At 44.6% G+C, this 14,692-nt stretch overlaps 1 protein-coding gene across 7 annotated transcripts in view; it reads left to right on the forward strand.

Annotated features, from left to right (window-relative positions):
- The window catches only part of NFATC1 (nuclear factor of activated T cells 1), a 118,185-nt gene that overhangs the window by 11,239 nt on the left and 92,254 nt on the right, over positions 1 to 14,692 (forward strand). For all 7 annotated transcript variants that reach the window (XM_072853474.1, XM_072853475.1, XM_072853479.1 and 4 more), the window contains exon 3: positions 9,092 to 9,251. In XM_072853474.1, coding sequence (XP_072709575.1) covers positions 9,092 to 9,251 — 160 coding nt within the window. The remainder of the gene's footprint in view (positions 1 to 9,091; positions 9,252 to 14,692) is intronic.

A 14,692-nucleotide genomic window follows, 5' to 3' on the forward strand; every position in this document is an offset into this window, starting at 1 on the left:
GAGGCTGTTCTAGGAGCTGGCCACGTGTGGGTTGTAACTGGTTATCTGCTTCCCAGGGGATGAGGCCCAACCTGGGCAGTCTGGAAATGGGGTATTCAGAAGCTCGTCAGGCAGCAGGACTTTTTGGTGCCATCAGATCTGTGGCTTCAGTTAAGTAGTTCATCATGTCTTAGTATGGTGTTATTGTAGGACAGGGAGATGGTCTCATTATTGTGGCTGTTACAGGGCCTTCTACATTTATGCTTTATAGACAGTGAATACAAACAGAATAGGAATATGGTTCTTTTGTGCATTATTTCCACTTTTACTTCAGTTCCTCTGAAAGCTGCTTATCAATCTTTTTTTCCTATCTGTATTGGACAGTGATTTTCTTTTTTTGGCCTTCCCCACCATTTTTATGTTTAAAGAAGAAAACCTTATTTGTCAGCTGATAATACTCAATATACTGGTCACACTTACTTGTTGCAAGAGGAGTCTGGGTAGGAAGCACCACAGAATAGGCAGAATTCGAGTTACATCCGTTGCTTTCTCTTTCGGGCTCAGTTATGGTCTTTATTTTGAAGTCTTCTGAAGGCTGTATACGCAGAAGCACGCGGTGCAGGAAAAGAGTTTGTCTTTCCAAAAGTTTGCGGGCTATTCCGAGTCCTTGTTCCCAGTCCCTGTTCCCACTCCCTGTTTGTGATGGCCACCCCCTCTCTTCCTCCCCAAGCACACCTGGCTTTTTGCTCTTGACAGCAAAGCTGTCTTTCTCAAAATCAAAGAAGCGGGCACGTAGCTGAAATGTTTTCATTAGCGATACATTCCCTGGCTCTCAACCTTGCCAGTCTCACTTTTCTCCAGCCAGCACCTCTCTGCCACGTGCTGTCTCCCAAAACAGGTTGAGCGGTCCTTGGCCCTTTGTGTTACAGTGCGTAGTGCTGTGGTCCCCTTCCCCATGGTTCTCCTCCTCCTCCTCTCTGCATTGCCCAAGCTCCTTTGCAGGACCCTGTCTCAATTCAGCACTGGGAAATGCAGCAACCCCTTTGGGTCTGGCTGAGCCATCCAGAGGTAGGCACTCGCTGCCTTTCGGAGCTGGGATAGAGACTTTTAACACCGGGCAAATCCTTCAGAGCCTTCCCGCATACTTAAAAGAAGCCTTTTATGTTCTTCCACTGAAGTGCCAAGTAGCCCACGTTCATCAGAGAGGCCGGCCCTGGGCTTTTGCGTCGGGGGGCTGCTTTTTGCCGAAGACTTCAAGGCAATAATAGGACAGTTTGACCAAACAGGCTTTTATCTTTCCGTTGCAGCGAGCGGCCCGCAGACACTTTGCTGCAGTCCGTCAGGAGGCAGCCAGCATGCCTGTGCGCTAACACAAACAAGAAAGGTGAAGCATACAAAACAGAGCCCCACTATGTTGTGTATTTAACATTTTTTTCCACTGTTTTGGTCTTGTATAAAATATGTTTCCTGGTTCGCAATATGTTTCCATGTGATCTCATTAACTCGTGCTCTAGGGCAGTTGGAAGTTACTGTTGAAATGTGATTTTAAGTTATTTTACCAATCAGATACACTGACTGTGCTTCCTTCCACCAAAAATACCTCTTGTTTTATGTATATGAAAGTGCTGGGCAACTGAGCACGGACGTCAACAGGATCACAGCCTACGCAACAGAAACTATGTTATTTTAAATCTTTCCAAAAAAATTGGTTAAGAATTTGTCACAACAGAGCTGGATTTTTTTCCTGTTATGTTACGCATCTGTTCTATTTCAAACGTGAGGGCTGAAGGGGTGGGTTCCAACAAACAACTTGGGCTCCAAAATCTACCCGGTCATAATGATTTTGAGATAACCAGATTTGACTACCTCCTCTGTGTCTTCCTGAATATGCGGTACAATTTTCATCAAAAGCCAGCGTGCCTTGGAAAATCACTGACGCCTTTCCCTCCCTCTTTTGCATTCCCATCTCTTTGGGGGCAGGGGGGAGCAGGCTCAGGCAGACCGTCGGGTGGGTGCTGTCTCCTTTCCCAGGGTTTTATAGCAGCATCAGTCTAAAAGGGAAACTGCTTTTTTGTATTGCTTCTAAAATTGATGATGTTTTTCATTTGTTGTAATTAAAGCTCAATCCACTTTAGGCTTTTCAAGTCCCAGAACAAGGGAATAATAAGAGTATAATAATGCCTGCCTTAACAGAAACACCGTATTTCTGTGCCTCATGCATCTCTTGGTCACTTACAAGGACTGTGAGCTTGGAGGCTCAGCCTGGTCCCCACGCTGTGGGCTCTTTGGAGCAGGTTTGGGCTCACACATCTCCCTCAAGAGCTATGAACGTGTGACTCTATTCCTGCATGGGACTCAGCACGCAGGTGCTGAGGTTTGCAAGATGGGGTGGGGGGGCAGAGCCCGACCCCACAGCCAAAGCTGAAGTTGCACAGGGTAACCTAGGTCTGCTGGGGATTTGTCTGCAGTGCTTTGGTTGCAGCCCAGGGCCTCGCGCCAGATCTCTGGATGTAGAAAATATTTAGGGACCAAGCAGAGGTTTTCAGGGGAAGCTTTGGAACAAACCCTGAATTGATGGGATGGGAATCGTACCTTTTCCAGACCAAAATGGGTTACCTAAATGTACCAGTCTGCCTCAAAAACTACTGGAGGTAAATCATTATGCATAAAGTCCAGAGATGGTCTTTGTGAAATTCTGCTTTAGCTTTTAGCTCCAAGGTCTTTTTTTATTTCAGTATTTATGCCTTGTGCTGTCCCACTGAAATGCAAGAAGTTTCTGTCTGTAGTCCCTCTTTTATAGTTAATGTAGCAAATAGTTTAGAAAGAAGCACTCTACCAGGCAGTTATTGTATGAGCAAATGATGCTCTGTGTTTCTCAAGTCCTTGCTGTCTCAGTTGTGTTCCTTTCTGTGACATTTCTCCATCGCTCCTCAGTGCTGTGTGATGCAGAATCTCTCATGGGCAAAAATGTCAAAGCCAAAATGGAAGTACAAGACTGGACTTCTGCCCTCGGGTATAGGAGCAGTGTTAGTGACTGTTTCCAAAACTAAAATCCCATTTTTATTTTTTACCCGCTCATTAGCATGTCCCAAATCATCCTATATTACAACAAAAAGTATAGGCGCTCATGAAAGTGCCGGATATTTGAGTCTCTTACACATTTTTTATGACTTCTTCTTTAGCCGCTGTATTTGACTAAACATGACCTGAAATTTCCTAGAGACAGTTTCTTACTCATTGAAAAGTAATGCATCGTAGTTACTTCAAGTGTCATCAGTTTAATTGAAGAAGTGTGTTGTCCTGTAACACTCGAGTTTTCATTAAATGTAGTGTGTTTTTGGGGGAGGGGGAAGAGAAATGATTGTGTTTGTTGGTTGGGCGTATGGCATGTATGAGGTCTGCCACACCGAAAGCAGCTTCCAGGAATAGACAGCCAGTTCCAGGTGGTTTATAAAAGCTCCCTCTTGTACAGTTTATTTTTTTAACCGTTGAAAGCCACATTTTCTTTAGCTGCAGTCTCTTTTTCAGCCTCAGAAATATACATGTATGTTCCTGACCTCACAGACATGGGGTCATGTAGTTTTACATATGGAGGCTGTAGTTTGCACCCAGAGAATGTATGGCTGGATACCTGTCTACCAGTTGCAAAAGCACATTTGGTAAAAGCCAAAAGTCTGCATCAATAGGCTTGTTTATTTTTTGCAGATTTTTTGGATTCCACTTTTGTGACTGTGACAGTATTAAACTCAAACATGCAAAAATCGTTCATTGAGGTCCCAAACCATATGATTTCCTTAAAAATAATGATTTAAAAATGTTGCATATTTTTTCCTTCTTTCTTTTGATTTGTGGACCTGTCAGATGGTCTTGATGCTTTTTTTTTTTTTTTTTATAAATAGGTGTTTTGGTCCAGATTATGAGGTAGAGGGCACCCTTGCTGGGGAGAAGCTTGGGAGAAGTCTTGAGTTTCTCAAGCAATTGGGGTTTTCTGAAGGTGGAAAAGGGCACCAGCTGTCTTAAGATGAGAGAGTCACTGGTGCAGCAGCACTGGATTTGCTGACCTTTGCATTCATGGCAAACTTGTGTGTTTATGGCAAGCGAGAGGAAGTTCCTCAGACAAAGCAAAGGCAGGGCTGTCTGGGCAAGACCCAGTGAAATGGGGACTTGTGGATGTGTGTCAGTGACCATCTCCTGGGACTCGTTAGTGTTAATTGGGGGGTAGGGGGAGTGGACAGGGAAGAGCCTGCAATGCCTCTAACCATTTTCTCTCTCCTGCTATATTCGTGCTGGATGGGGATATTTGGATGCTTCAAGTTCGGTTTGCCACCACATAGCAGTGGCTTTTGATTACGTTAGGTTGCTGTACCATAAGGCTGAAGACCGCTTGGAAGCCTGTCTCAGTAAACTGATTTTTTTTTGTTTGTTTGTTTGATTTAATCCTCCCCACACTTTCTCCTAACGCCTCTGTGAGCATCTTATTAGTGGCCTTCCTTCACCAGCTTGTTTTAGCACTGTGTGATTCTAAATTCAGAAGGAGTAGAGATGTGATGCCAGCCACTTCTTAATCTCCATTCCTGTGGCAATAGTTTCTTGTTCTTTCTCTAAGCCAACAAATGCAAAATTTCCCATGCAAATCGATCTCTGAATGTGAAATTTCAGGACGATAGTGTTAAGTATTATCTGGGAGTATGACGACGACTCACGTTTTCAGACTTCAGTGCGAGGAATTCCAGTGCGCCATATGCGCTCCATGGAGGAGCTACTTGCTCCACATGCCAGCAGGATCCAGCCAAGTCTGGGGTGGGACACGGCATCTATTTTAACAGCTTACAGCCAGATTGCTCAATTGTCAGACAGGAAATAAAAAAAAAGAGAGAAAAATCTACCCACATTAACTCATAGGTGAAATATAAAGCAGGTAAATTTTTCTGACCACAACCAAGTTGGTGGACACATAGGCATCATCGCTGTTTTCTTACTCTTCGTAAAAACACACAAGGATCTTTAATAGGCATCCACTTCGATGTGAGGCATGGGTAATAAATAAGAAATTGTAACCATATTTGCATTTGTGCGCAGTTGGACCAGGGGCAAGCTAGCAGCCTGGTAAAAGTTTCAGCAGCCCTGTGGTTTCTCTAGTTCATGTTTGTTTCTAAAGGAACACTCCCTGTTAGAAAACATCAGTTTAGTGCAGGGCACCCAGTCTCAGCCACACTCCTTCTAAGTCACTTGCTTTCCTTTAGGCGCTGAAACACACTTACCATCCTGCTCTTCCAGGCAGTGGCTTATGCCGCTGTCAGGCAGGTATCTGGGGTAGATGACTCCATGCTGTGGTACGTGGCCAACAAGCAGGGTTAGTCCCTGTGCGAGACCGGCAGTTCTTCTGACACCTTTTGAACAGCAGCCTAGTTAAGGACAAAAATGTTTGCAAATCTCTTTTTCAGGTGGCCTTGGGCATCTAGTAGCTTAGAAGGTGTGATGGTAATTTAATTCCCAAATGCATAGCAGTCATGTGAAAATGGGGCTTAAACACCTTTGCAAAGTTTAGTATAAGTTTTTGGCTGTGTTTCCTCCCTGTCTATATTCCAGTGTGTTGCTTAGTATCTTTTTTTTTTTTTTTTTTGTAACTTGATAAATCTTTCTGCTGAAGGCAGAAGTCAGCCAGACTGGATAATCTGTTTTTGATTTAATCATATTGTGTATCTGGTGTATGCAAAATAAATCACTATTCATCTGTTTTGTAATCTGATCTATGTAGAAGGGAGTTACATTGAGCGAGTTTTCTACAGCCTAACATCAGGTTTTGTGAACCCGCCTTGAAACAACCATCCCTCATTACAGCAGGACACATAGAAAGGAATGGGACAGGTTTTCAGTTGGTGGAAAATTCGATCTGAGGGAAATACACCAATGTATATTTGATAGGAAGACCATGTGAAGACCTTTTTTTTTCTCGATCCCTGTGGGAGGGCTTTTCTCCCCTCCGCATGATGCTGGCTAGATGAGGTAGTTTGGGCCTTTTCAAATTGATAAGGTTTATTTGCAGCAACCAGATTTGATTTTACCACTACACTGTTTGCTTGGTGACATTTTCCTTTAACCACGTTTAGCTGCAGGAAGCTAAGTGCATGATGAAGATAACCTAACATAGGAAATAGCCCTGACAGCCCCAGCCCATGACACTGTTAAATGCATCACTCTGCTTCCTTTATCAGGAAAACTGCCATTAATTGTCAATTTATAATTGGGCAGGTGGTATTTTGGAATTTCAATGATAGATTGAACCTAACAGCAAACTGTATTTTTATTTTCAGGCTTTATTTGAGAACATGAATTTTACAACTTAATTATACTGACATTTTCAGGTGCTGATTTGAAAGGGGGTTTTGTGGGGTTTTTCTTTGTTTTTAAAAGAGATGTAATTAGTTATGGAACTATTACTTACTTCCACATATCTTAAAAAAAGATGCCTCTTCACTTCGAGGGCTACATGCTGCTGGTCAGAGTTGTCCTTTTTAATTAAGTGTTAAAAATTTCTAATCTGATAGGTGTTGTGTCTTCAGGAAAAAAAAAGGATCCATCAAGTGAGAATTTACTTAAAACCAGAAACATCTGTTTAAAAATGTGTGCTGATCATCACCAGGAGAGACACAGCTGTTTTGCTATGCTCTTTGTCATTTATCATTAGTCAAATATGGTTTATCCAGAAATTTTTTTTTTTTGAGACTTTTTCAGACTAGAGTATGTGTGCCTAATGTGCTAGCCAAAGAATAGTGGCAATATACAATGGCTAATTGCCTGTAATTTTTTGCTGTCTCTTTGCTCTTCGTGTGAGTGTCCAGGAGCAGCAGAGCTCCTCCTCACCCCCAAGGTGGGCCCTGGCCATTTTGGGGGAAAGGCTTGCACAGGAGCTCAGAAGATGTAGCATCCTGCCTCTGGCCAAGGCTGGGCCTCCCACCCTTGGTGGGGACGGTAGCCAAATTCAGGATTTGTCCCTGGCAGGGTCTTGCCTCTGCCGAGAGTGCCCTGCTGGCTCCTGCTGGATCCAGATGTTCACAGGAGCTGGGAGACCTCACAGTGGCAACATCTTCCTTTTGGATGAGCTCCCATTTGGGCTGAGCTGGGAGCTGTATGTCTACTTTCTTCTCTCTCCCTCTGTTATTTTTGAGGATGCTCCATGTCCTGAGGGCTGGAGAGCAGAGTAGCTGGAAGTTTGGAGCCTGCAACTCTCCAGCAAGCCGTGCTGGGGTAGGAGGGGGTGCCCAGGGAGTGAGGGTGGTCCTGGTCCTCACCCAGGGCTGGGACTTAGTGGCTCCAGCTGACCCCTGTAGTGCATGTAGCACGTGTCTATAGGCGTCCAAATCACATGGCTCAAATTGGCAAATTTATAAGCAGTGAAGAAAGATAATGTAGAGAAGCTTAGCACCACCTGAAGTTCCATCAGTATGCACATGTGCACCAGCAGAGAGGAGTTAAATATGCTGGTGATAAAGGGCTGGATAATCACTTACAAAAAAAAAAGGCAAAGCAAAAAACCCCCAGTGTGCGTGAGTGGTTGAGGTCTGGCAAAGCAAAAAAAAAACCCCAGAGTGAGTGGTTGAAGTGTGGCCCGCAGTGGGAGACAGCAGGGATGCTTTGAGGGATGTGAGAGCTGTAATGCCTGTGGAGCCAAAAGCGCACTGGGGTAGCATGTGGATCACAGGGATGGTAAAATGGAGTATTCAGTCTCCAGCTGAATATGTGCTTGTAAGCTATGCATCCAGCGTGGAAGCTCTTTTGCATCCTTTCCCTCCCAGCCAGCTCATTTTCAGCCATGATTCACGCTGTTCAGACTGTCCTTCCACACCAGGGCTGTAGCAGTGAGGCGGGGAACTGGTAAATCCCCAGCAGGCAGCCTCCTCGCGGACCAGGGTGGGAGCTAATTAGCCCTTCGGCTTCCTTGTCTGCACGCTGCAGTAGGTAGCCCTGGTTCATGGCAGGTAGCCCTGGTCCATGGCAACAACAAAAGGGTCAAAGACATGATTTTCTGCTTGCTGGTCGTCTCCAGGCTGATGGGAGAGGTAATAAAGTTTGATGTAAGAGGACAGGGTAGTATGTTGCAGTTGTGCCATTTAACTACTTGTAAAGGCTTTTGAAGAACATCTGGTGAGGAGAATTCACGAAAGGAGAGAATATACACTAGAGATAATTAGTGTTTTCATCATGAAGCTTTTTGCTTCGATTTTAAGATGGATAAATTTGTCTCATGCCTAACACTGTTTCAACAGTGCTTGTTTGTTTCTTTTTTTTTTACCCCAAAGCATCAACTTGGCATTTTTTACAGCCGAGCTCTCCTGACTATTTTCAAGTGTGGTTTTACACTGGAAGTGGGTTTCTAAGAATGACACTTCCCCACCATCGCCTGCTGTTGGGCCTGCTTGCTTGTGTGATGGTAATGAGTCCTTAATATTTTAGTTAATTGCAGAGTCAATACAGGGCTGGAAGAGCAAGCTGGATTTTCTTCTGGCTTGTGCATCATCGTTAGTAGGATTTGTAAGCAAGTTCTGACTTCAGAGCTTGCTCCCTTGCAGTGCATCCACCAGAAGGAGACTGGCTTCACTTTGAGACTCTCTGACGTGTTTTGTGTTGGGAAGGAAGCTGGGAAATGGCTTTTTTTTTCTTCTTTCTGCCCCCTGTAAACTGAGCAGATTTGTTGAAATCCATTAGATTCATTAAATACAGAACTCCTCCAGAGCTGGTTTAGCATTCACTTCCACAGCAGAAGTCCTCTTCCTTAAATTCCTCTGCATCTTTCAGCCTACCTTTCTCCTTTTGGTTCAAGAATCAATATATTAAGATATTTGTAAGCTGTGTCTTAACGTTTTTCCATTTTGTTTACAAACAGGACAGCATCTGGGCCATCAGATATGCTCTACCCATACATCTTCATAAAATAACCATTACCTTCTAAATTACTTATGTCGTGGCATTATCCATATTGATGAAATTTTAAATGTAAGACAGTAAAGGATGAACTGTGAAACACGGTCTCTAAAGTAATAGTGTTGGATGCTTGTGGTTTGTGATAGTGTACTTGATGTTAATTTTTAATATGTTTTACTTTCCATTACAGCCCATCCCTGCCTGCCCTTGATTGGCAGCTGCCATCTCACTCAGGACCTTATGAACTGCGTATTGAAGTGCAGCCGAAATCCCACCACCGAGCTCATTACGAGACGGAAGGCAGTCGAGGGGCTGTGAAGGCATCTGCGGGGGGCCACCCCATTGTGCAGGTACCAAAACATGTAACAAGCAGCACTGGTTGTTTATCTTAAACCGAAAAGTGACAGGAGATTTTTCCTGTCCTCAAAGATTCCTGCGCATGAGTGCGCCTTAGAGCATATTTTAAGCTGGATGGATCAAGCCTTGATTAAAAACAAGGCAAGAGCATCCACTTGCTCTTAGCAATGTGAATACAGTACAAGTGGATTGCTGCACTGTCTGTGTACAGCTTAGCAAGTGTTCAGCTGGCAAGCAGTGACCATGGACCTATCTGTGCAGTCAGATTCCAGACATGCAGTTTATACTGAAATCAGCTGGGGACGTGCCTCAGTACACTTAGTCCTTAACTTGTGGTTGGATTAATCAGAGCTGTGAACACATGTCAGAGGGCAGAGCCGTAGCAGTAATGTGGAAGTATGTTGCTGGTTTGGATGTTGCAGCAAATGCTGAGCAAAGTGAGGCTTTTTGAGTTTCTTCTGTTTAGTTCCTTAAACCCTTCCAGCCACTCTGGAAAACATCTGAGCTCTGAATCTAGTTTCATGAATTCTACTGAACTCTTCAGTTACTGTATATAAAGCATTTAATTTAATAACACTGTAAACTGATCCTTAATTCATTTATATGACTAGTCTCATTCATTTTTAAAGCACTTTTCTCAGGAGTGGGAAGAACAAGATTTAGATGTTTAAAACAAAAAAAAGAAAAAGTAGCGGAAGAGAGCCAGCTGTGCCTGTCCCTCCTCAGCTGCTTCTTTCTCACCCAGAGAAGTTAAACTTTCAGTGCCTTCTCTTGGGGTTGTGACCCCCTGTGCAGCGGAGCCCAGGTTTTATCACTGCCCAGATGCCGTGGAGCCCACTGGTGTCGGGGCACTGTCTGTGGGAGGGAGGCAGGCGCTGCAATCATGCTCACGCTGCTTGGGTTTATGCCACAACTCTTGCTGTAGGAGCAGCGGCTTGTCGAAAGACGGGATGACTCAAGATGATGTACAGACCACATATGCAGGGCTCACGTGTGTTTGTTTATTTGCTGTAAAACCCTGTTAGCAAACACGTCGTTGGAAGGAACAATGCGAGTTTGAGATGACGTTGGGCAGGGAGTGCCACTACAGAATTTGTGTGCTGCTGCTGCGGCAGCTGAAAAAGGAAAGTGAGGGGAGTTGTCAGCACCAAACACAGTTCGCTCTTTAGCTCTGCCAAAACTCATCAGTGACATGGGATTATGGAAGCGATCTGCTGAAAGAGAAAAGGTTTTAGCAGAACATTTGTGAATGATATTAAAGAGGGGTTTGTGGCAGACACGCTTGATGGCAATTAATACCTACTCTGTTTGTGGCTTGATGCAAGAAAATGTAAATGGGGAGGCATCAATTCGAAGCAGTCAACCTGGTGTTTAAAGTTTCCTACGTGCTTTTTGGAAAGACTGAATGTGATGCCAACATTTAATTGGACTAAATGCGTCCAGACATTTCCCCTCTCATCCCCTGTCCTGGTCTGTCAGGAGTGAGCATGCTACTTCCAAACAAAAACAAGTGTCAGAAAAGAGGAGAGGAGAGGAAACTGTGGAAGGGCCTGAAGGGAGAGGGGAGGAAGCAGCCAGTCCTAACCCTGTCAATTGGCTCTACCGGTTTAATAAAGATTAATGTATTTTTCAGCCCTTTTATTACAACCTGAACATCCTTTTCTCCAAAAAGAACAGAAACATGAAGAGGGCCAGAAAAAGCTTCTCCATGCCGACGTTGCTATCCCAGCCAGAGTTATCTGTTTGAGGAAATACTTAAAAGCTTCTGACTTAGACCAGAGTTGGATGGATGAAAAGTACTTCCAAAAAAGAAAGAAAATACTTATAAATACTTTTTATAAGAGAAATAGTAAGTACTTATAAATAAAGAAGTACTTCAAAAACAAAAGTACTTATAAATAAATGAAAGGAGGAGGAGGAAATCTAGGGAGTAACTTCTGATAAATTGGTGACTGACAAAAGCTGTAAAATCCATCTCTGAATCAACGTATTTCCAGATGTTGCAGGTGTTTGCATTGGGATTGATTAAGTCTACTATGTTACACAGAAAGGAACCCAAACTTCAGAGTTCACACTCAGGTGTAAGCTCAACCAGTATCTGAGTGTCTTCAGGTGAGACATCTTGAATCAAGCTTTTCCCTCTAATATTTCCCAGTGTTTTTAGCTGTGTTGACACAGGGAAACCCCTCATAAAACTGATCTGACCTCTTGCGCTACCCTTTTGCGTTAGTTTTTTGCCCCGTGTGGGCAGTCATGTCCTTCTTAGGTTGCTGTTTTGGGGGAGTTTGCTTAAATTCTTTTTGTTAAATTCTTTTGTTAAAGCTCTTCCCCTTTACGTTCAACAAGAGGAGAATGTGGAAGAGGTCTCTTCCTCCCTTCTCCGTTTCAAACCCCCTCTCACTAGCATCCTGCTTCCCAAACCCCCTGCTTCCCAAACCAGGAGACTTTCTCACGCTAATACCTGCACATATCTGTAGGGCATGCTAAGGCAGAGGAGAAGTAAATCCAAAAAGCATCCGCTGCTCACGGCATGGTTCCCCAGCAAAATTTCCAGGAGGTTGCTTTCTCTGCAGCCAGGGCACGTTTATCTTTTTTTCCCAGGCAACATTAGCTTCCTTGCTGCTGCCCCATCTCTTCTTGTAGGAGGTGGAAGGGTCCAAGAATCAAAGGTTTCCGAGGCAAACGTGCTGGATGAGGAGAGTGGTGGTGTAGGAGGGCAGGAGTCTCTCGTGGGTGTGACATGAAGTCCAGGGTTGGAGACCAATTTTTTCCTTGGCTCTGGTGACTCCTCCAGGCTCTTGGCTTTTCTCTGGAGCTGGAGAGGACCGCTGAAGAGTTTTGCACTGGGACCCAGTAGCGTGCTCAATGCCCGCCAGTGTATGAGATTACTCTCCTCTCCCAAAGCTGAGCCTGGGAAAGGGCAGGCAGTGCTGAGCATGGCAGGCTGCCATGGGGGTTTATGCTGACCTGCAGAAGGGGCAAGCGTGGCGGGTGCTGGCAGCTGCCCATGGCAGCAGAGTCTTGCCCCGACCTGGTGCTGGAAGGCGCCGCTCGCTCCTTATCATCTCTCCATCATCTCTGTGGGGCTTGCTCAGTGGAGACTCCTGTGGGCTGCCTCCCGGGCGTATTTCATGCCAGCAGGATTTCCTATGGATTTCCTTCTGTGAGATGGCTGCACCCTCCCTTCTGCACTTAGGAACCATATGTTTTTGAGCGCTTCAAGTTGCCTGTGAGGGTTAATGAGCCTGGTAACGCAATATTCCTCTCTCTCACATTTTGCTTTTGCCTGTTTGGATGTGTGGCTGCCTTGGCACCCCCAAGCTATTGCTGTTCTTGATTGCTAAACGTTTTGAGAGTGGGATGAGCCAGCGCACCTAGTGAACTAAAAATGCCGCAGAAGATTGTCAAGCGAGTGGTGCTGGGGAGCGGTGCTGGTGAGCTCATGGCTGGCACCAGCTTTTACCCCTTGGCTCGGGGAAATATTATGTGAGTTGTCGTTGCCTTCGGTGATTTCAGACTGGGGCACTCCCCCCTCTGAGTCGGAACGGGGCTGGTGCCCTAGCTGGCGTCAGGCGTTATGAAGCTGCATGCTGTGCCAGGTGAGGGTAAAACCTGGGACCACTTTGGGGAGTGACATCATGCCTGTTAGCATCCTGCTGGCCCCTCCGCATTTGCAGGAGTTCATGACTGGGGTGAGGATTTCTCTGAATGGAGCAAGAAGAAGTGAATAGGGACTTTAGGAAACCCAGGGAGTTAGATAGCTACAGCCATATTCTAAGCGAGGTGAATTTAATTCGAGGTGTTTACATCCAGAACATCTTAAAAATGTCCTCCATTTGGACCTATCTCCCATTCTTCCCATTTTAAAAGTGGTGGTGAGGAGTTCCACAAGGTGGGGGTTACATTCCAGCCAGTGATGGCTCTGTTTCAGCCACAGGTAAGTAATCTGGCAGATAAAAGTTTGGGATCCCTGGGGAGGGATGGCACCAGATTATAAATATATGGTCTGTAGATATTCTGATTAATAACTCATCTTTGGAATAAGTCAAGCACTTTGGCTGCCTGAGATGGAATTTTTACAAGCAGGGCGCGGTGAGATAACATTCAAATACTCAAGAATGTTTAATTAAAGGGTATGATTTACTCCCATATTGGACTAAAGGGTGAACGAAAATACTCAAATGCACAGAATAGTCTAGTAAGCACTTTCAAAAGTCATGATTATTATTCAGTTTTTTGACGCAAAATATGCCAGGAATTTTCTTCAAGATCACTCTTGACGTGAGGTAGATAAATTGGTTAGAAAAAGGGAAAAAAAGGAGTTGTAGGGTTTTTCCTTTATTATCTAGGTAACCGGTACTAGCCAGAATTTGTTTCTTCTTGGAAAAATAAGTTAATACTGAAGGTGCAGTGAATGCTGTCTTGCCTTTCACTGTATGGCTTTGCAGTGAGATGGTAGAGGTTGTGTATAGCTTGTGCACTCCAATACAGAATTTGATCTGAGCCTGTGAACAGATGAATAGTCTGAACTCCCTCATTTTACAGGCAAAACACAATGATTTGTCTGCTGATTTACATAGTCAAAATGTTGTCTGTGCCAGCAGACTTGCTCACAAGAGTTGGCTTGTGTCGTTTCTCGACGAGATCTCAAGTAGACACTTTGGGTCTGGTTTTCAAAGGCCTTGAGGCATATGTTGGGATTTTTAAATCCCCTTATGACTAACAAGTGTCAAACTCTTCTCTAAAGCAGTTGCTGTCTCAGTATTTTTGTATATCTCCACATCACCATAATTAGGTACCAACATGCCTCTGAACTATTTGTGCACCCCAGTAACACGTGGAGCATGTTATCATTTGCTTCCCGTGGACGAGTTGGTTTTGTTGCTTTCGGATAATGAGCTCAAGTAGCCCAGGTCCAGATGTGCTGGCCACCGCAGGTATCTATCAGAGTCCTTTCATCTTCTGGATGCAAGACCTATGAATACCTTTTGCAAACCCCTCAGGGAATAGAAAGCCTTGTCGATCAAACCGTTGTAACTTCAGGGGGCAGCAGTCAGTCCAGCGAGCTGCAAATGCATTCAGGTTGGGGCTTTACGTTTTAACATCACAGTCTCATATAGCAGTTCTCCTGCACTCGGCTTCACAAATAGTTAACCGCGTGAGGTAATAGGGTTGTGCAGTTACACAGAAGCAAGATGGGAAGAAGAGAGAAATGAAGAGCTAAAGGAAAAGACTGGAAAGAAGTGTTCACCATTGATGACAGGAAGGAGATGAAGGGATAAGGAAGCTGAGAGGAAGGCTCTTCCAGACAGAGTGGGGTAAGTCCTGTGCAGCAATGCTCTGATGCTGCACAGCAAGAGTGAGCCCATGGTTAATTTTTAACTACATAGTACGGGACTTCTCATATACCTGCAGTGCATGCATAAGTGCTTTT

Source organism: Ciconia boyciana, chromosome 2, assembly GCF_034638445.1.
Source record: "Ciconia boyciana chromosome 2, ASM3463844v1, whole genome shotgun sequence".
Taxonomy (NCBI): domain Eukaryota; kingdom Metazoa; phylum Chordata; class Aves; order Ciconiiformes; family Ciconiidae; genus Ciconia; species Ciconia boyciana.